Here is a 22,855-nt window from a genome sequence, read left to right on the forward strand (position 1 = left end):
AAAACACCATGTTTGGTCAGAGAATTTGTGAAGACACATGGGGTGTGAACATATTAAAGTGGCCACTGCTGAGGCTGAGAAATAAAGCTAATGTGAAAGCATCAAAAGTGCAGTCTCTTGAATGGCCCCTTGAGGCTGGCTCCAACAGGAAGTCAGTCCTCCTCATGTTGAAATACCCAACTAAACAGCATTTAAAGGCATATTTACAACCTGGTACCTTATAAATCATCCAGATGGATACTTGAGTTATGGGTGTGACCACTTTGATTGACAGTTATATGGGCCAGTGTCTGCGGTGTCTGCTCAGCCTCACGTGTGCTAACTGAAGTCACTGAATTAGACCTCTCCAACATATGTGTGGTGTTGGTGCTTTTGGAGCATGTTAAAAGGAATTATTTGACTGATAATATGACTTGCTGTGTCTCTGATTCTTTCCTTTTTTAAGTTTCATCCAGTTGGATGCGACTTAATGGGCTATGGATGCAAAAGGTCAACTGTACTGGTCTCTCTCTACTAAATCATACATATCATTAGCCTAATAGCATAATTGCCTAAGTCATATTTTGGCATATTTTGAGATACCTACCTAATTCTACTCTGCTAACAGTGTAGCTTCATTTAGATAGATATCTCAATTTTGGCCAAAATATGACTTAGGCCATTATGCTATTAGGCTAACGATATGGCAAACATAAAATGAACCTGTAAATAAATTTGCATTAAAGATTTATCAAAAGGTATAGACTTCCAGCAGCTACAAAAATTTCACTTCTACAATAGATTTCATCAGTAACAATCTCAAAATCATCAAAAATCATTGGTATTCCCTTTTAATATCTTCATCATCTGTCATTTGAATTGTAATCAGATGTCCAAGATAACAAGATCCATCCATCAATTTTCTTCAACTTATCCATTTCATGGTTGCTCATCAGTTTAAAATCAGGAAATATTAGATATTTTTTCACTAATTGGTTGGAGAGATCTTCCTGGAGGTTGCTGGTTGTCACTGGGTGAAATCAGTCGCAAAGAATGTGGCACACAAACAAACCTCCTTGTGATGCTAACTTGTCTACAAACACTAACTAGCAGTAAAATGCAAACCAGAAATGGAGAGTGTTCACTACCAAAGCAAAAGTACTTTTACAAAAGTACTCCATTTGCATTTTGTGTTGCATTTTTCACATTTTCACTACCACTCTGCAATCGCAAGGAGGTTTTTGCCAACCGGTTACACATGTATCCCTAGCCATCAGTAGTTGCCAGGTGGTCACTGTTTATACTTATGTAATAAACACAAAACTTTTCCATAGTGGTTTTGAGCCATGGAAATAACCAGTAGGTGAGATTGCACCATTAAAAGAGAGACTCGGGCTGCTAAATGTGTTAAAAAGTTTTTATGACAGCTTATTCAGATCATTTAAAGCCAGGCCTCAAGGGAGGAATGTGGCTGATAACACCTTCCCTTTCCCATCTCATCACAAACAACACCAGTCTTAAAACTGGCACGTGATGAAGATCCAGCTGCTATTTGGTAGTTCATCTAAAAGGGAGTCATGAGCTGTGTTTTCCCATGGTGCATTTTTACTCATCTTCCTGTGCCCTCTTCTGTCCCTGTGGAGCCAAACGTGCGTCAGCAAGTTGCTCAGCGGTTGCCTGGCTATCTTTTTATCAGCTCCTGTTCCTCTGCTCTTTATTTTGAGAAAAAGGTGAGGACTGAGGAGCAGTCACACATTGTTATTTAGATATTTATGTTAATCTCACCTGCTGGAGTGAATTTCAGCTCCAGCAACAGTTTAAAATGCAGTTTCAGGGGCTTTTAAAAAAAAAATTCTGACAGAAGTAAGATTCAGGATTAAAGACCCTGTATGTATTTAAGATTAACAACTCAGCAGTCTTCTGTTCATTATTTCCTACCATTCCTTTTGCAGCATCCTTTGTTTGAGTCAGAGGTTTCTCCGTTTGGTCTTCCAGACTCTGTGAGCAGATGAAGATGTGGGCCACCGCTCCTCCCGTGGGGTCCTCTGTGTCCCTTAACTGACTCAAACCTAGTGAGCAAAAATATCCACATGCTTGCGTCTTCGCCGCTGCCTGAGGGAACGTATTAATGCCTCAGCTAATCCGATTAACATTAACAATCCCACAGGGGAAATCTCTGCACATCTGCAATGGACAGATAATTATGTTGCCTCAGATGTTTGTTTCTTTCTTTTTTCTCTGTTTGTTCGGGCTCTTTTTATGTCTTTGGAAGACCATCAGCATTTTCTGGCAGCGTGGATGGGCACCGTTTCAGCATACTCAGGTCTTTGTAGCAAACATGGGTGGATGCCCTCTTCTGTGTCTCAAGGGCAAGCTTTCTATTATGATTTTTCATTTGATTTTTTTGTAATAATAGCAAGGATGGTTATAAAATGTCACTGCACTTAACTGTTATGACTAATGCAATTCATATTTTTTTTTACATATATAAAGGGTAAATTTCTTACAAAAATGGCTTTATAGAAATGGTTCTACCTCCACTAATACTAGCAGCAGTATTGGTAGTACTATTAGTTGTACTATAGTAATTTTAATTATTGGAAAAATGAATGCAAATTTATAGAAATATTCACCTTTTTCTTTCCTAGAATTTATCCATTGAGTATTACATCTCATCTAAGATACCACATGCAGTACATGTCAGTTGTTTTTCATTCCTAATTGCTCTATTATGCAATGATTGCACTGTAAGGGTTGTTTACTTGTATGCTTGCAACAATATCAAAGCACTGGCTGAACTCTGGCAATGTGTGTAAAGCATTTTAGGAGCGAAGCAGTGAGTGGCAGTCAGTCATTACGATGTTATCCTGTTAACAGAAGCTTTCTTTGAAAGATTATCTGAGCTGAGTCGCTGTGCGTCGGAGTTCAAACAACACACTATAGAGATAAATGCTGATTCCAATCCCTAAAGACTGGGAGACTATTCCTGGATGGGTTTAATCCTGCTAAACTGTAATCGCTAGATTTTAACATCAAATCACCATCTTTTGATAACCAATCCCAACTTTGCCATAGTTTAACTCAAAGTTTTATTACATTTCTAGAAAAAAAAAAAATCCACCTACATAAACCACTGGGTTCTTCATCATCCAGATAATGACTAAATGTCACCTTATAGATTTTCCATTGTGTTTTCCATGGGAGATAGGAGATGAGAACTATAATGATGTGCAGATTTCTTTCTTCAGCTCTTCACCATTGTAACAGCTGTGCTGTCACTCTGTCTGGTTTGGCCAGGCAGAGACCATTACCTTGATAGGGGGTGGAGCACAGAAACTGAATTCACTTAATGTTTTTTCTTTCCTGTATGCAGCACTCTACAGGAGGCCAGACAGATTTCATTAATTTATGCACGCATGATCGCCAATTAGAAGTACATTATAAGGATTCAGATATAATATGCTTTTTACTGTAAGCAATCATCAGTTGATTTTTTTAAAAAAAATCCAGAATTGTTAGCATTTGCTGAGTTCCTCTGTCAGGCAGGTTATGTATTTAGTTGGGCTTGATTGTTTGTTTCTAAGCACTATTACTCAAAAGGTTATGAATAGATTTGCATTCCAGTTTTACCAGAGACAGGGCTTTAACTTTTGAGACTCAATCTAGATCTGGATCTGGATCCAAACTTTTGGAAATTTTTGGAAGATCTGACATTTTATGTCATGTCAAAAATATATTTGAGAATTGAACGTCACTTGAAATGAGAAGACTGGGAGGCATCATCTTGATGTTCTCACTAACTAATCCAGATATCCTTCTCGATTCAGGGCGTCAGTCTATGTATGATGTGCAGGGAGTTCTCAACCTTAATATGCAGCGTCAGCCTGCTCTTGTTCTTTTTTATAAATGTTAATAAAACTCATAATTACAGATAATTACAATTTAAATTGGTAGTTGCACCAATGGTGATAAATATATCATAAAAATTATTCCCAAATAAAATTCTGCTTGAAAAAATAGTAGTTACTTGATGTAACTCTATGAGTATGTGCTAACCCTCCTTGAGGTGTTTGGTGGACACAGACACCTCTTGAGCCTTTTGCCACTACCCCTTCTTGAATAGGTTATATTTGAACATGTTTAGACTGTAAACAGGCATGCCAGAATATTGCCACATACAGTAACATCACCTTTCACCAAAGAGCTTTTTACAGTGTAGTTTTTTTTAAGGCAATCATGATTTAACGTGGGCTTACTAGCTTTTACCAGAGCAAACCTGTCATACATCTATCTGTTAAGTGCTTTAAGTGCTCAATAAGACTAGAAAAGTACTAAACTAATGCCAGTTTTTTTTGTTTTTTTTTCACTATTTATGGCAAGCTCAGCAGCTGTTTAGCTATAGCAATTTTAGTCTATACTTCTGATCCCTGAGACTGCACCCTGACACGTCCAAGTCAACAAGCTCAAGTGCTCCTCAGGCCTTTTAATCACAGCACACACTCTTCATCAGCAGATGGAGCTGCTCTTTCTAGTTTTGGAGAAAAAAAAAAGAATAATGTTTCGTGCTTTGCTTTTTTTGGCCAACATGAGCACAGGGTCCTAAAATTAAAGCAGCTTCTGAACTTTCATGTCACCATATTCATGACATCCCTGCAAACACCATCTGCTGACAAAAACTGCTCAAAAAAAAAAAAAAAGTTCAAAGCCCCCAAACACCCCAGCATCAGCAATACACACTGAGTTTGATCACGTTGCCAGTATTCTGAATTCCCTTTGATGGATAAAAGGTGGCACAGGAAGTGGAAAAAAGTTTAGCGAAAACAAGTAAAACATCTTCATGAGTAGATTCTGAGGAGGTAACTGAAGACAAAGGGACTTATTGGGTGATAGGATGAATCTAAACCACATGAAACCCACTCGTTCTCTTGCTAGATGCCAAAAGAGAACAGTTGGAGCAAACCAACATTTAAATAAGATTACTCCACTGTTTATAGAGATGTCCACTGAGAGCACAAGGCAGCAGCTTCCCACGAATTTAAATTTGATTTCCCAGGGATAGAGGGCCCATTATCATTTAGATGGAAAACACTCACAGTTGGGTGGTGCTCTTGTTTATTTATTTATTTTTTGTTTCTTTTCACGACCTTTGCTGTTTAATGCTTCTTCTTCTTTTGTCCTCTTCCAGGTTGGGATTCTCTACTTCCAGCCGAGTGTTTTCCGCTGCATCCTTCTGCGTTGGGTTCGATTGCTGGGTTTCGCTACTGTCTATGGGACGCTGACTCTTAAGTTGTACAGGTACTGCACAATCCAACATTGTTATCCAACCAAGGAAGCACTTATCAGATTACATTCCATCTAACCTCTTAAGTCCTTGTTAAGCTGAGTCCTGTGAACTGTCGAGGCAGCATATTTTTCAGCTACTTCGTCTCCGGACTATGCTGCTATACATGTTTAAGTTGGATTCACCGCCTCGTTAAGTCCAGGAAATAATTGCCAAGCTGAAATGATTAAGAAAACACAGGGTGCTTTGATCTTCATATTTAACAAAGTCTTGAATGATAGTTGGTGAGAAACAAAACAGAGCTGAGGAAGAGAAAGCACTGTCGGAGCATGCAGTAGGGGTGAGTGAGAGGCGAGGTGGGAGTTATCCAGCAGTGAATAGCTGTTAATGAGACGGGGGAGGGGGTCGGCTGTATTTAAAGTGACACTCGTGAAATTCTTCATCTGTGGGCCTTTTTTTTTTCTCAGGTGAATCTGTCAAAATGCCCTAATGGAGATACTGATTAAGAGGATGTGGCTAACGCCAGCAGGGCCAAGTACACCCTTAGAGGTGCAAGCGAACATACTGCAAAGATCAATTTTTGATGGGGGACTCATTAGTGGAGAGAGCAGTGGACACTTCATCAATGTGCGTGAAGGGCAGAGCCTAAGAATAGCGATGCTGATGATGTGTTTGAGCAGAGCTGAATTCATGTTCCAGTCTTTGGATTTGGCAGGTGGAATAACTGCTGTAAATGTGATTGCTAACAAGTTTTCTGTTACATTGCTTTGTAGCAAGACAGGAAAAAGAAGTCTTGACATGGAATTTAATCCTACCTCAGGGCCCACTTTCTTTTAAACCAGTAAATAGGTTTACAAGATATTAGCTTTTTTAATAAACAGTGTAAAAAGTTGTACTTTTTCTCATGTGACAAACAATATATTTGGTTATTTTCAGATTTTTTTTTTTACATTTTGCATGATTCCTTTCTGATGATTAACTTCTTTGGTAAGACTGAGGCAGCTAAAACTTCTTGGTTAAAGTTTGAGAACTAATGTAGTCAAGCAAAGAGCAGATTCTGGCCACGGTGTGACAGTTCACATTAAATAATGCCCATATAAATAAATTTATTAAATTTTTTCAGTGAAATCACCCTATAAATTTCTACCATTTGGTTACCTTGCATCAGCGGTTCTCAAATGACATGACTGGGGAGAAATTTCAAATGAAAGTTCAAGAGATTGCTAACATCATTATTCTGAAAGCTAATTAGTTAAAATTGAACTTCTTTTTAAAATCAGGGGGTGCTGACTTGTTTGCTAGCTTGGTTAGCAAGCTGTACAGACTAGTTACAGACCAATAAAACTGTAAGTGGCCTTTTAATCAAGGACATCAGTGATCAATTACTTGTTTTTGCAGTATATGACAGCAATTATAGGACAAACAAACAGGAAAGTAAAATAAATTACAAATGGGTTGGAACAGAGGAATCCATGAATGCATTCAAAAGTGACCTACATAAGCAAAATTGGGAGGTGGTGTATAAGGAGAAAGATGTTGATAAAGCTTATGAGACATTCTTACGAAAATTTAGATGGTTATATGATAGGCACTGCCCAATAAAACAATACAGCAAAAAGCAAAAATATGCAGCACTCCCTTGGATCATAAAAGGATTACAAAATGAAAAATACCTTATATAAAGAATTTGTGAAGTACAGAAGCAGAGAAGCTGAAAATAAATAAAAGAAATATAAAAATAAATTAACTAGTATTTTGAGGTTATACAAAAAAGAATATTATGGGAAATTATTAGATAAGAACAAAAATAACATTAAAGGGATTTGGAAAACATTAAATACCATTATTAAAAACCGTGTTAAGCAAATAAATTATCCTACATATTTCACTAATAATGATACAGATATTAGTGCTATTGAGAATGTGGTTAATGAATTTAATAGATTCTTTGTGTTGGACCAGACTTGGCTGATGGAATCACTGATATGGGACTGTTGCAGGGAGAGCAGCTGAACTCATCGAATGTAATCCTCATTCAATGTTTTTAACAGTGGTAGAAGAAAAGGAAATAACCAACATTGTTGAGAAACCACAAACTGAAACAGACTGGAATGACATTGATATGAAAATTGTTTTTAAAAAGTTATTGATGGTATCCCGAGACCTTTAACATACATTTGCAATTGGTCTCTTCAAACTGGTAAAATCCTAACACAAATGAAAATATCTAAAGTAATACCAGTGTACAAAAGTGGAGATAGACACCAATTCACAAATTATAGGTCTGTTTCTCTATTTTCTCAATTTTCCAAAATACTGGAAAAAGTTTTCGTCAACAGACTTGACAAATTCATTGATAAACATAAAATATTAACAGATAGTCAGTATGGTTTCAGATCAAACAGTTCGACATCTATGGCATTAATGGAACTAATTGAAAATATAACTAATACATATCAAAGACAATGTACAGTTGGAGTTTTCACTGACCTAAAAAAAGGTTTTGATACAATTAATCATGAATTAATCATGAAATAATGATCAACTGGAGCACTGTGGTATTAGAGGTGGGATCTTGGAGTGGGTTAAGAGTTATTTGAGAAGCAGGCAGCAATTTGTGAAAAATTGGTGACCATTAGTCCGAGTGTTTGAACATTGTCTGTGGGGTCCCACAGGGGTCAGTATTGGGACCAAAATTGTTTCTCTTATACATCAATGATATATGTAAAATATCTGATATATAGCAGTTTATTTTATTTGCAGATGATACTAATATCATTTGTGGTGGAGAGAATTCACAGCAGCTTTTGGAAATTTTCACAAAAGAAATGAATCAATTGAAAACATGGTATGATAGAAACAAGCTATCACTAAATTTAAACAAAACTAAATTCATGTTGTTTGGAAATGTTAGAAAAGATGCGAGAGTAAAATTGCCTGAAAACAATGTTGAAATAGAACAAGTCTCTGATACAAAATTTCTGGGCCTGACAATAGATAACAAAATCTGCTGGAAACCTCACAAACATTTACAAACTCAACTGTCAAGAAACATCTCTGTACTGAGCAAAGCATCCTTTGCATCACAACTCACTCCGCCTACTTTACTGCTCACTTATATTGCCTTACCTAGAGTACTGTGTGGAAGTCTGGGGCAACACATACAAAACTTCACTCCAACCATTATGTAAACTTCAAAAAAGAGCAATTAGGATCATTATTTAAGTAGGATTTAGAGACCACACTAACATATTGTTTTTGAAGTCAAAAACTCTGAAGTACATGGACCTCATAAAATATAAATCTGCACAAATTACGTACAAAGCCAGATGTAATATGCTGCCAGGAAATGTACAGAGGATGTTTGTTGAGAGAGAGGGAGATTTTAACCTGAGGGGAAAGTTGAACTTGAGGACTCTTAAGGCACTCTTAAGGCACCCCAGCATTTCAATGTTGAATGACCGTTGGCTGGCAATTTTTTTTTCTTGACATCTAGTGATGGTTCCAAAATAAAAGCTGAACTGACATGGCCAACAATAACTCAACATTGGTTTTAAACTACTGAGCAATTTACTGCACACTCAATTGGTTGGCTTTCTACAGTTCAGTTTTTGCCACTGTACCAGGACCAGTTTTGACCAGGCAGATGATGACAGGGTTTCAACTATTATTTTCTTGGACACAACAGGGCCACAATAGATTATTTCATTAAAAATCCTTTAAAAGGCTCCAACAGCACAAACACAGTGGAGAAGTCTGGGTCAGTGACTCCAATCAGTGGAGGTGAGGCCTAACAGATGGAAATTGTGTTTGTGTGTGTGTATATATATATATATATATATATATATATATATATATATATATATATATATATATATATATATATATATATATATATATATATATATATATATATATATATATATATATATATGTATATGCTTGAGGCAGACTGTGCAAAAGCACATACAATGACAAATCTCTCATCAGGGATGATCTGCAGAAGTATTTCCCTCTCATGGATGCTTGCTTTACTTTTCAAATTATACAGGTTTAAATAAAACTTAATTTTCTTAATTTTTGGAAGAATTTTCAATGTGAGCTTCTCCCTCCACAGGGTGCTGAAGGTGTTCCTGTCCCGTACAGCCCAGAGGATCCCCTATATGACAAGCTGGCGAGTGCTGCGTCTGCTGGGTATCATTCTGCTCATTGTCTGCTGGTTCCTGGTGGCTTGGACATCTGCCGTCTGTCAAAACCCGGACAGGAAATTGGCTCTCATCGAGGTGGGCTACACGCCCGATGGACTGCAGTTCAGCATATGCCTCCTGGATCGCTGGGACTACATGATGGCTGTTGGTAAGTACCACTACTGCCCTCTGCCTCCAAAGTGTACTGTGAATAGATTTAAATACACCACACTCTGTGTATGCCTACTGCGGCGAGAAAACGTGGGTTATTTGATGTGCACGTGAAATTAAGAAATGATTTGTTAGGCATGAAAGCGATGGGAGTTGAAAGTGAGATGAGGGAAGAATGAGTGATGGGTGAAACTGGATGATTAAGACAGCTCCCCTCCATGTACATTTGAAAATATTTCCCAAAAGAAGACATTAATCCTCTCCACTGGTGCTACACTTTTGGATGTTTTCCCATGTTGTGCACAGAGGGGAAGGGCAACCAGCAGCAGATGAAGACAGATGAGAAATCAAAGATTCTCTGAGAGTAGCATCTCTTTTTGAGGAAATCTGCATGCTGGTTTATGTCTGCTGACTCAGGCTTCATGAGAGAGAGCTGTGGTCGTTTTTGAGTTCTGGGAAAACAGATGGACCCCCAGCCGGGCCGCCATGCTGCGATACTGTATACTGAGGACACATTTTCATTCTGTTTATTAGGAGGTAAAAATAGCTTGGCAATATGGATATGCGGGGCAACTCTGATGCCACCTGAATACAGCTTATAATTTACACCCACAGAGATGCAATAAATCTTTCAGATTTAGAAATCCACACCTGCATTTACTCGCAGCAAGAGATCTAATTGTAATATTTTTTGCTTTGCTGTGTTTCTTCACAGAAACAATCTCATGAAAAAAAGGTGAGCTCCTATTGAATAAGGACCAATTGTTAAGACCTAAGCATGCAGCAAAACTGCACTTTCAGCAGTTGTTATCATCTGCTCTTTTAGTTCAGATTCACCTGTACACAGGTACAGGACAGGGTTAGTGCCTGTGTGACTGAGGCCTTGTTCACTTGACTCTACTTTGTCACCATGATTGTGACATATCCAAAAGCAGCAGACAAATTAATGTCCTGTGGTTAGCAGTCACCTATCTGCAAAAACCTCAATATAATCCACTGTAAGCTGTACAACCATACCATACCATACCATCATTATTTATAAAGCACTTTAAAACAACCACAGCTGACACAAAGTGCTGTACATTAATACACAAAAAAATAACAATTAAATAACTCTTTCAAATTAAAAAAAACAACAAAAACAAACAGTTTAAAACTATATCCCGCTGGAGTTAAAAGCCAAGGAAAAAAGATGGGTTTTAAGACGAACTTTAAAAGTGGACAGTGAAGGGGCCGCTCTAACCTGCAAAGGCAAGTCATTCCATAACTTAGGACCAACAACAGAGAAAGCCCTGTCCCCTCTGAGCTTCCTTCTTGATCTTGGTACCTCCAAGAGCAGCTGGTCTGCTGACTTGAGAGACCGGCAAGGTATGTAGGGGTGAAGAAGCTCAGAGAGGTAAGGTGGGGCAAGATTGTGCAAAGATTTAAAAACAAACATGAGAATTTTAAAATGAATCCTAAAATGTACAGGCAACCAGTGAAGTGAGGCCAGGACAGAGGTCATGTGCTCTCTCTTTTGAGTTCCCATCAAAAGTCATGCAGCAGCGTTTTGAACCAGCTGCAGACGTGAGAGTAGCGACTGACTGACTGACTCCAAAACAAAGTGAATTACAGTAATCCAGTCAAGATGAAACAAAAGCATGGATCACTGTTTCAAAATGCTGCCTAGATAGAAATGCTTTTACTGACGCCAATTGCTTCAAATGATAAAAACTGGACTTAACCATGGCTCTGATTTGGCTGTCCAATTTAAAAATCACTGTCCACCTTAAAACCAAGATCAGTAATAATGGGTTTAAAATATACCTCCAAGGGTCCCAGGTCAACAGAGGAGGACTCACAGGAGCCACTGGGTCCAAACACCATCACCTCTGTTTTCTTTTCATTAAAATTTAAAAAGTTCAAGGCCAACCAAGCTTTAATATCAGCTAGACACGCCAGGAGATGTTTTATGGAATGGATATCCTTCTGCTTCAAAGGCAAATAAATTTGGCAATCATCATTTGGCATAACAATGAAATGAGATTCCATGTTTTCTGAGGATAGAACCCAGAGGCAGTAAATACAGTGAGAAAAGCAGTGGGCCCAGAATTGAGCCCTGTGGGACACCACATGGCAGAGAAGCAGCAGATGATTCAGCATCAAGAATGTTCACAGAAAAGGTTCTCTCTGCCAGGTAAGTGGTGTAAACGAGATATTAAAATGTTGTGATCTAAAGTATCAAAGGCAGCAGTTAGGTCAAGTAAAACCAGAACAACATGGTTCCCAGAATCACATGCAAGAAGGATGTTGTTAAAAACTCTTAATAAAGCAGATTTTGTGCTATGAAGGGTTTTAAAACCTGACTGAAAAACCTCCAGGGTGCTATTCTCATCTAAAAACTGATTTGAATGATAGATTACAAAGAGACTTAAAGAGGTGAATCAAAAAATAAAATCTGTCCATTATGAAGGACTTGTGCTGGAACTACTATGATTGATAAATAATTTACAAATGCTCTGAATAAAGCATTAAAAAAAAACTGTTAGATTTCCCTTGTTGCGCGCTCTCCCTATTTCATTTCTTTTTCTAGAAACAGAAAAAACAAGTTAATTTCAGCTGTTCCAGTACATGCTTAAGTAAATAGTTTTACTTACCAAATACACAAAAGTTTAGAAAAAAAATCCAGAGAGTGAGGAGTTTATAGTATTGAGTCACTTTGCAGTGATTGTTGTTCCTATAGTAAGAAAACATGATTCAGTTGCCTTCACAGGCAACAACCAAACGTGTTTACAGTTGCAGAGCTGGATACCGTGGAAACCTTCTGTGAGGCTGCCGTGGAGGTGCACGGGGATTCATTTACTGCCCTGAGAATACAACCACAGCTGTTACAAATGAGTCTGTTGAGCAGGGCACTTTCCTGTATACGCGTGTTGTACAACCATCTGTGGCAGCTCCACGAGCGCACTGGAGTGTGAAGTGGCTGGTTGGTTGGTGCACATGTAAAGAGTGTGTGTTGCATAGAAATGACTTCTTGGCCTGTAGATTCATTGTGTTTACTACTTTTTTTTCTCATTTTTCACTTCCCAGCTGAGTTCCTCTTCCTGCTGTGGGCAGTTTATCTGTGTTACGCTGTGAGGACTGTGCCATCGGCCTTTCACGAGCCTCGCTACATGGCCATCGCTGTTCACAATGAGCTTGTCCTGTCTGCTATATTCTATGTCATCAGGTAACATCTCCTCCTCCCAGTGATCTGGTTTCATGAGTGGGTAAATTTTAAACAAAAGTTATATGCTTTCTTTTTTTAAATTAAAATTGTAAATATATATTAAAACATTAATTTAAATAGAAAGTTACATGAGGTGAGTTGCTTGTTTAATGATGAACTCTGCTAACATTAGCCAACATAATGTACCAAGTAAGGCAAAATGATTTCTGAAGGAAGAGCCTTAGTAGCAGTACATTAGTATATTGCATGGATAAAGTGGCTAACATTGCCCAGTCATTGCCATGACAGAAATCAGAAATTCTGAAAACTTTCAAATCTAATGCAAAGGCAAGTTTTTGCACAGGTGTGCAAAATTTATATACAACACCTATGCAATGAGGTGATTTGATGCAAATTTGCACTGGGCAATGCAAACAGAGGCACAGAGGTGAGCACAGGTTAAAATGTTTCAACTTTGGCAAAAAAATTTGCTTCGTGCTGCGCAGCAAAATCCTGTGATGACAATCAGAAATGAAGGACAAGCTTAACGATGCTGTTTGGCTCAACTTCACTTTTATACAGACAGGAAAAAAAAGGTGAAGCTTGAAGAAAAGTAAGCAAAATTTTAGGGCTTCAGGGTAAGTTCTGAAAATATGCCACTGTGACTTGTTTCCAACTATCAGCTGTACGCCTCCTCATCCTGTTGGCTGTTAGGGGAGAATATGTGTGGGTTACTAACATAACTATATTCACATATAAAGCGATTCAACGGTCCCCTGCTTTTGTACATCCCAGCCTCTGGTTGCCAAGGTAACCATCTAATTTATTTACCACCCCTCATATGTTAATCAACGATATCCCTCGCCCCTGTTAGTATTTGCTGTAGTCGCTCACACAGAGGACCCACCCACTTCACCTGTTATTGCTTGAAACTGTTAAATGTCATTGGCATTTTATGGTCCATGATCAGCACGTCACTTCCTGTGTGGGCACTCCAGCAAACAAGGGCTGTGTTCTGGCATTTCTGGCCACTAATTTCATAGTTGATTTAACAAAAAACTTAGAATAACTCTCAGAAAATGTTAAAAATTGATCCTAATCTAATGGATGAGGACAAAAAATGTCTGTGCAAACATTGCATATGTTTAATCCCACAGTCCATTTAATCCCATTCTTTAATAATCAAATAGGATTTTAAATGTAAGGAAAATTTGTGGCAGTTTGTACTGCACATAACATCGTGGACTCGTGATGATTAGTTTGCAAAGTGTTGCTTTCTTCTAAGGTTAACATCCACACACCCGTGCCGTTCTTTGTCAACCCATTCCAGTGATTATATGGAAGTTTATTCTGACACAGTCTGTAACACTAACTGTTGCACATTAATAAAATGTTGATAATTTGTTTGACCAGTTAGTATTTTTGGTGCAGACTACTGAAGGGAACACTGTTTAATCAGATAGTCGACTAGTCACATCGCTAGTTTTTACTGTAGCTCAAACTCTGCAGGTTTTTAAAAAAAAATTATTATTATTACCTGACAGTATACATGAAAGAAGTAGTTACAATGCTAGAAATTGTGGCTATGCAGTAGTGTATGTTAACACTATTGCATTGGAACATTGTGCTTTGTGTAAAGTAGTGAGTCTGTCCGTGTTTGGGCCAGATTCCTGGTTCACAGTTCTGTCACCAACCAGCAGCTCTCAGAGGGATCATCCTGCACTCGGACACTCTGGGGTTACGGCACAGAAGCAGGGTTACTCTGCTGCATTTTGGGTTCAGGTTGTGTGTGGTAATGGCAGGAAAGGTACTGCCCTCTTCTGGAAATGGGCAGCAGCAGCTCATATTATTTAATGCTACAGAGAATCAAAGAGAAGAGGCCTGTAACCAAAAAATATTATAAACAAATAACAAAATATTTAACTGAAAAAAGGCCAAAATGCAAAACAAGAATACAGTGACATGATCTGTGAGGTGTTTTTAGCTGAAACTGGAAAGAATTTGGGATCGAGTGAGACTTGTTAAGGCTGGGTATAATGCAGGACCTATCAGCAGATACACAAGTAAACCAGTACTGTTTGTACAGTCAGTCCGTGTTTTCTCACTCAGCACTGACAGTTTTTTGCAGCATACACCCACACCTGTGATATACTGTGAGGAGGCCACAGCTAATATCTGTTACACTACTATATCCAAACAGTGAAATTTGATATTTGTCTAGAATTTTTACCAAAACACTTTGAGCAGTACAAATTATGTTACTGTTACTCTCCATATAATGCCAAGGTGGAAGCAGAAATAGACAGGTGTTTCAAAAACTATGATGATTAAAAAAAAAAAAAAAAAATCGTCAACAAAAAAAAAATGCAATCCATTCATTGACAACCATAAGCGCTAATGATTAAAGTATGTAAGTGAACATAGAGGTTTGATTCATTATTTGGTAACTGTGTTACAGACAAAAGTTATTTCACAGATGTGAATGAGATACTACACATTTGAAACAAACTAGTTCTTGAGTCTATTCACCGGGGGCTTTGAGGTTTTCTGTCTAACTGATTTGAAAATATGAAGTGTGAGCTTGATAATGGATTTGCTATATGTTGATATCATTAGGGATGAATATTTTCTCACCATAAATCCACATTACACTAAATTTAGAGCTATTCAACATCCTTATGTAAGACTTTCCTCTCTTTAAATGTGCCCCATTTAAAGAGATTATTTATTTATTCATTTAAATGTATTTATTTTTGGGTAGCAGTAGTTAGCAGTGTCATCTCACATCAAAAAGGTCCTGGGTTCAAATCCAGCTTGGAAATTCTGTGTGGAATTTGCATATTCTCCCTGTTTCTGTGTGGGTTCTCCAGCTTCCTCCCACAGTCCATAGGCATGGGTGGAGTTAGGTTCAGTGGTGATTCTAAATTGGCACTATGTGTGAAAGGAATCAAAAGAGGAACCCAAACTTTAACAAACACAAAAATCAAAACGTCAAACATTAGTGTAGCATTAAATCTCAAATGAAACACCAAGGACTATGACACAGACAGTCACAAGAAATGTTTAGATGTCACTGCCTGGCAAACACCCGTTCACATAGTGCTCCATGGAGAGGTGAAAAAACACATAATTGCTTTTTCAGCGTGCAAATGTTGTCACTTAAATTTGTAAAATGTCCCACACATACTGGCTCCATATTTAATATCATAGTCTGTGATTGGGTTGTCATTTTGATGTTTATGTCCTCCAGTAGATTGACTCATTTCCATGTAGAACTCTTCTGTTCGTCTGGTAGTTAATTTTTATTGTAGTGAAATCGGCCCTCTCCCTCCAGTCTACATGTCAGCTGCAGTTTTAATAAATGAGACGTTTCAGCTGACACCGCCGCAGCCGCTCCTACCTCGAGCCGCCCTAATTGAGAGCTCAGCGCCATCACATTATTCACTAATGAACCATGTCATGATGTTTTTTTTTTCTAAGACAGCATCAATAGCTTGAATTATTGGCAGCTTTATTAGCATTCATTAACAATAAATTGCACATTATCGATAGGTTATTGGAAGAAATGTGAATTTTTAACAGTTTTGATGGTTTTTGAACATCTGGCTCTTTGCGATTGCTTTGCCAACTCTTTTAACGAGCCTCTCGAGCGTTGTTGTGAGGCTTTTCTCTGCAGTAAATGTCCAGACGAGGCCCTTAATAAACTGGAAAGTTGCCTGGTGTGGCAGGGTGATTCTGACTGGTTGCCACCTGGGGCTCCAATGTACATCAGGGCTAGTTAAAGGCACCCACCATCCATGTATGTTGCACGAAGAACCGGCTATTTGATCCCATAGTGGCCACTTAAAGCTTTGACTTCCGTGTAGGCCGTGGTTATCATCAGGTTTAGGCCAGGTTTAGGTGAATGGGATGCTGGTATGAAATCGATCAAGTCTGTGAGTGGTGGGGATCACACAGTGAAATGCTGCAGGCTGAGGGGAGACAGCATGCCAGAGTTATTAAATCCTCATCTGCACAGAATTCCTCACAAAACGTGAAGGAGGGAAGACTTCAAAGCTTCGAGACATTTCATATGCTGGACATTTGCCTTCATTCATGCCTCACAGCTATTACCACAGTAACTGTTTGTTAATTAGCCATTTGCCAACCTCAGCAGCGTAATGAGCCTACTACATGACATTTGCTTGGATAGAGGCTCTCCACTGGTGGAATTACCATCTAACAGGACACGACTTCATATCCTTAGTGCACACAAGGTCTCACTGTGCTGAAAGCCTGTTAGTTCATTCTAAATAACAGGCTGGAGCTACTCTTTGCACCGCTGTTGTTTCAAACAGTAATTATCTTATTTTCCACCAACTGCTGCACCACAGCCAGCCCAGTGTGTTCCTGTCTGATGTATACACAGACTGAATCTTGTGACCAGATGAAGGTCACTCCTTTTTATTGTGAATCCAATTGAATGAATGAGGAAAATATTGTGTCCTTGCTGGTAAGAGGATCACCCAAGTGGAACATTGCAGGAGTGCATTTGATGACTAGACAGGCACTTCCGGCTCCGTCTGTATCCAAGAGCTTTGATGCAGGTTTCACTCCAGTTACTGAATGCACACTTTGAATTTGATGATACGCTATCATAAAGATGTGTCTCGGTGTTTAAATACATTTCTGGTTTATGTGCTGAGGTTTAGCAGCTTGAATGATGATGCTGTACAGCTTTATAGATACATCAGAATAAGAGAAACAACAATGTTGTCTACAGCGAGTGAAACATTTGGCTAACATCAGCTTCATATCTGGATGTCCGTCTTTGTTTTTACAGGTTCGCTCTCGCTCCTGAGCTCCATCCAGACTGGATGCTGCTCCTGTTCTTCACCCATACCCACCTAACTGTCACAGTCACATTGGGTCTTCTACTTATTCCTAAGGTAACCGTCACAATGTGTCCATACATTCATAGACTTTATGGAAAAGATGGGCGAAGTAACAGCTGGTTTGTGGACCACCAGTGTGAGACCTCAATTTCAGTATTTCAGCTGTGGCATCACATCACAAGGACTCATCATGCTCACATGGTAGCAACTTGTATAAGTACAGCCTATAACGTTGTAAAAAAATATACTTGTCTTTATGTATTTTACTTTAGATTTGTTCACCATTTACAACAGAAACATCATGTTCATGTTATAAAACTTTATAAGAATTCATTATGGCCCCCTTACACAGCAGTGGAGAATGTCCAGTGAACCTTTGGCAACCAGTGGTCACTGGAGAGTGGGGGTATATTCCCAATGAGCTGGTCACTAAAAGATTGCTACGGCCACCCATAGTTTGCATGAAAGACACAGACTTGTCTGCAAACACTTTTCCATGCATAGGACCATGGCAAATGGTCTGCTAGAGACCAAAGCAATTGCAAGGAGGTTTTTGGTGCAGCAACCACTTGTGTACCATTTTGTGCATACACATTTTTCCCAAGGAAAGACAGGTTTCCCGGGAGTCACTGACTATTCTATTGACCTGTGTGACAGGGACCTAAGCTAGTGTTTACTCATAGAAAAAAAAAACAGCAGTGGGACACTAGACATCTATACATAAACATATTCTGTAAATATGTTTATATTCTATAACTCTTTAAATCATTTTGCTCAAATTTTGGCTCCTGCCTTGGCCTCCTTCTGAGGATCTGTTGGATCTGGTACAATTTCATGTGCCATGCTGCTTGCTCAGGTCAGTCAGCCAGCAGTTCTTTAGAGTAGCCTTCCTCTTAAGTTGAAGTCACCTACCTCACAGTCCTACCTAACAGCCTTAAAGTCTCATATAAAAACACATCGCTTCTCATTGGCGTTTTCAGTTTAGGATCATTTTACAACTGTGTCTTTTGTGAGCCGTATTAATTGTTCAAAATTCCCTAATTTGTTTTCATTTGGAGACAGTGGCACTGACAAAAAGACAGGAGGCCAAGTCGGCGGTAGCAGAGCTGAAGGTGTTAAGATTTTCACTGAAAGTGACCAGGATGGACAGGATTAGAAACGAGTACATCAGAGGGACAACTCAGGTTAAGCATTTTGGTGACAAAGTTAGAGAGGCAAGGCTGAGATGATTTGGTCAACTGCAAAGGAAGAATAGTAGAAATACTGAACAAAGGATGATGATGAAGATTTAAATGTGCTATATAAATAAACTGACTTGACTTGACTATACAATGAGACTTCTTTTTGCATCAGTGGACTTTCCCCCTGCTGGCTCTTAGAAATTTAAGATTTCTGCATTGGCTTCCTTCATATATAGTCTATGATTACAAGTTTTTTTCATGGTGGTCTTTATTTTAATCTGTGAAATATAATGTTATAAAAATTCTCTATATACACAAAAATACCAACTAATGCACTAATTGTGCTAGTTACACCCAAATTTCCCCTCTGTGGGACAATAAAGGCTGTTTCTTCTTCTTCTTCTTCTAGTTACTTCTTCTTGAATAATGTTAGGCAAAGTAGCAAAGCTGCTGTTTATTATTTGTTTTTAAAGATCTTTGCTTGGAATCACTTGTTTGTCTTTTTTGTTTAAGAAAATGTATGGAACTGACCAGTTTTATTGCCCTCCATCAGTTCCTGTTTGCTGGCACCCACATGAGAGATGATATCGCCTCTGAGGCCTATGAGGACGAGCTGGACATGGGTCGCTCTGGGTCGTACCTCAACAGCAGCATAACATCAGCGTGGAGTGAGCATAGCTTGGACCCTGAAGACATCCGGGTGAGCGGTGTTTCCACAAACTTTTACATTTCCATTGTGTACCTTTTGAAACCTCCAAAAATACTGAGCCATGGCAGTTTTTTATTGCAGACACCAGACGAAATGGGCCATCTCAGTTCTATTAATGGCTGTGGCATAAGGTCTTGCGACAGCCTTTGGGAAAAACGTGCCAACGTGAGCAGAGATTTCTGTTTGTCTGTTAGAGCTGAAGAAGTCTCTCTACCAAAATATTTGGGTGCCTTAAGCCTATAATCTAGAGGAAGTGTTTTTTTTTTTCTTTTTGATGACATCCAGGTACTTGAGAGCATTCACTGTCTCAGATGGAAATACTGACAGAAATACAACTTGATTCAGGACCTGAGCTTAGAGGCTGTTTCAGACCTAACACTAAAAGACACTCCATTTCCTTATTTGATGCTGTCCAAGACTGTCTTTTCTTTTTTCAGCATGTTTAAAAACTATTTGTAGTTGCGTGTCATTAATTTGTACTGCATGTTTTCTGTGCAGCAGATTGTTTGCTTTTCTGTACCAGTGTTTGAGTGCAAACCTTTTTTTTTTTTTTTTAATTGAACCAGGATGATGTCATTAAAAAGAAACTTATAACTTTGCATCTGTCTTATCATTGTTGTGTAGGAAGAGCTGAAGAAACTGTACTCCCAGTTGGAGATTTACAAGAGGAAGAAGATGCTGGCAAATAACCCTCATCTCCAGAAAAAGCGAAGCTCTAAGAAAGGGCTAGGTCGCTCGCTAATGAGGCGCATCACAGAGATTCCCGAGTCTGTGCATCGGCAGTGCAGCCGTGAAGAGAAGGAAGTGGGAGAGCATGGGAGCAATCGTAACAGCATCTGCATGTTGAAGAAGAACCCCTTAGATATGGCTTACCCAGGAAAACCAGCTAAGGAGGAGACACTGAAGAACAAGGTTTTCTCCCTGAAGAAGTCACACAGTAGCTATGATCATGTCCGTGACCAGAGTGAGGACTCCAAGAGCACCGTGAATGACAAGATAGATGCGAACACAGCTGAAGAGTCTCTCCTGGATACACTTATGGGCAAGAAGCTTGTGAAGAAGAAGTCCAATGAGAATGTAAATGTCCCCAGTGAATCTACAGAATCAGTTCCCTTGGTATGCAAGTCAGCCAGTGCCCATAATCTCACTGCAGACAAAAAACCAATTCATCCAAGAGCCTCCATGCTGCAGAAGTCCCTCAGTGTCATTGCAAGTGCCAAAGAAAAGACTTTGGGTTTGACTGGAAAGACGCAGAGTACAGAGGAAAGCAATAAAAAGAATCAGCCAAAGAGCAAAGACACAAAGGCAAATGTAGAGCCTGAAAATGAGTGCCAGCCCAAGATGATTATCAGCCAGTCAGTTGAGTACAAACAAAGCACCACAAAAGGCAGAATCATGAAACAGCCAGTTAGTGGCAGCCAGCCGACAATTTGCTCTGACCCCATTAAGGGAAAAGACCTCTATGATCTCTCAGAAGTATGTCCCTGGGAGGTGGAGGATCTCCCAACTCCATCTGAAAATAAGGTCCAAAAACATGTATCTATAGCACCAAAAGAAACCACAACTGTTCACGGAGGTAGCACTAAAGGAGCCAAATCTCAGAAGCAGAAAGGTTCTGATCAGTCTCCATCTAGTGGCAGGCACTCAAAGGAGATTCAGAGGTCATCAGCTATTCAAGCAGAGGTGTGCCCATGGGAGGAGGGAGGTGAGAGTCAAGCCAGTCAAGTGGAAGCATCGAAGCAATCAGTATCTCAGCCTAAAGCCCAGCAGCCTCAGTCTGCAGTTGAAAGTTCCAAAACACATCGGGCTGATGTTTGTCCATGGGACTTCGAAGAGCTGAAAAAACCAACCGCATTAGCTCACTCACAAGACGTGACAAATCAGAAAAAGGGAACATCTCCAATGGATGCAAGAGGCAGAAGCACCTTCTCAGATCCACCCAAAGGAGCAGCATTACTAACATCAAAAGCTGATGTCTGTCCATGGGAATTTGACAGCACCGCAGCATCTCCAAATTCTGAGAGGATACCTAGCCCCTCACAAACACCCAAAACCAAGGAATCACCTTCTAAAAAGAAAGGGCCCCCTTCCACAAGAACAGTTGAGCAAGAGAAATCAAAAGACGTTGACGATGAAAAAAGTAGAACAAAAGTGAAGGACAAGAGTAAATATTCAGAGAAACACATGAGCCAACAAAAGATGGCAGAGGTTTGCCCGTGGGATGTAGAGAGTCACCAGGAGGTGCCACTAGTAGAAAAAAGGAAAAGCGCTAACGTCGGAGCAGCCAAAGAAAAGCAGGCGGAAGTCTGTCCGTGGGATTTTGAGGATAAAAAAGGTACAGAAAAAAGTGCTTCTGCAGTGAAACAGAGCAACCCAATTCCTAAAGGTGGGGCTGTAAGTGCTGCTAAAAAGGCAGACGTTTGTCCTTGGGACTTCGAGGATAGTACATCAAGCAAGAAGGCATGACACTCAACCTTAATGGACCACTGATATTATAATTATTGATGTATACTTTTTTCCACTTTGAAATCGTTAAATGTTACCTTTTACTATTAGTATGGTGACTTGGAAGCAAAGTTGATCAAGTTCCACAAGTTGCCTTCCTTTCCAAGGTTTTGTTTGATCTATTTTGGAAAAAAGTAAAATGTACAAAAAAAAAAAAAAAAAAAAAAAAAGCAGTCATGATGAGCATTCCAGATTATTACAGGACACTCCTGAAGATAAATTGTAGACTAATTATGCAACCTTTAATTCAGCCTTTTCACTTCATAAGCAATGTTAAACATCTGTGTTCATCATGGCAGCAGTTCTTATATTTTCTTTGGTATCATCAGTTCTTGGACGTGAGATGTAGAGGTAAATATTGTTGTGTACAAATAAGAAGGTATAAAATTAAGGTTGAATTACATAACAGGGAAAGTGAAAGCCAAAGAACAAGGGGATATTTGCAAAGAGAGATGCAGGTCTTGAAGCTGTAAAGTTAATTTATTAGTTTGTGTCCTTGGCATAGAGGAAAGAAATGAGTCTATAGCACTTTAGCCAACTTCATAAATTAAGAACTGAGGACAGATTCTGTCCTACTTGTACATTTCGTCTTCTTACTTTCAAACTCATGGCATGATATCACACAATATCCCACACTGACCAAACGTTTTGTTTAAATCTATTTAATTGTAGTTCTCGGCAGATTAAAATACTTCCAAGTCTGCAGAGATGTACTGTATGTGCCTATCTAACTAGCATTGTCTTGTATCAGTCTGAAGGGAAGTCTGTGTCCTCTTCTTCT

At 39.1% G+C, this 22,855-nt stretch overlaps 1 protein-coding gene across 1 annotated transcript in view; it reads left to right on the top strand.

Moving 5' to 3' along the window:
• The window catches only part of gpr158a (G protein-coupled receptor 158a), a 90,834-nt gene extending 68,786 nt beyond the window's left edge, over positions 1-22,048 (top strand). The window contains exons 6-12 of the mRNA XM_030756881.1: positions 5,165-5,274; positions 9,378-9,616; positions 12,688-12,826; positions 17,628-17,733; positions 19,414-19,560; positions 19,651-19,734; positions 20,194-22,048. Coding sequence (XP_030612741.1) covers positions 5,165-5,274; positions 9,378-9,616; positions 12,688-12,826; positions 17,628-17,733; positions 19,414-19,560; positions 19,651-19,734; positions 20,194-22,035 — 2,667 coding nt within the window. The 3' untranslated portion in view covers positions 22,036-22,048. The remainder of the gene's footprint in view (positions 1-5,164; positions 5,275-9,377; positions 9,617-12,687; positions 12,827-17,627; positions 17,734-19,413; positions 19,561-19,650; positions 19,735-20,193) is intronic.
• The last annotated feature ends 807 nt before the right edge of the window (positions 22,049-22,855 follow it).

Source organism: Archocentrus centrarchus, chromosome 20, assembly GCF_007364275.1.
Source record: "Archocentrus centrarchus isolate MPI-CPG fArcCen1 chromosome 20, fArcCen1, whole genome shotgun sequence".
NCBI classification, from domain to species: domain Eukaryota; kingdom Metazoa; phylum Chordata; class Actinopteri; order Cichliformes; family Cichlidae; genus Archocentrus; species Archocentrus centrarchus.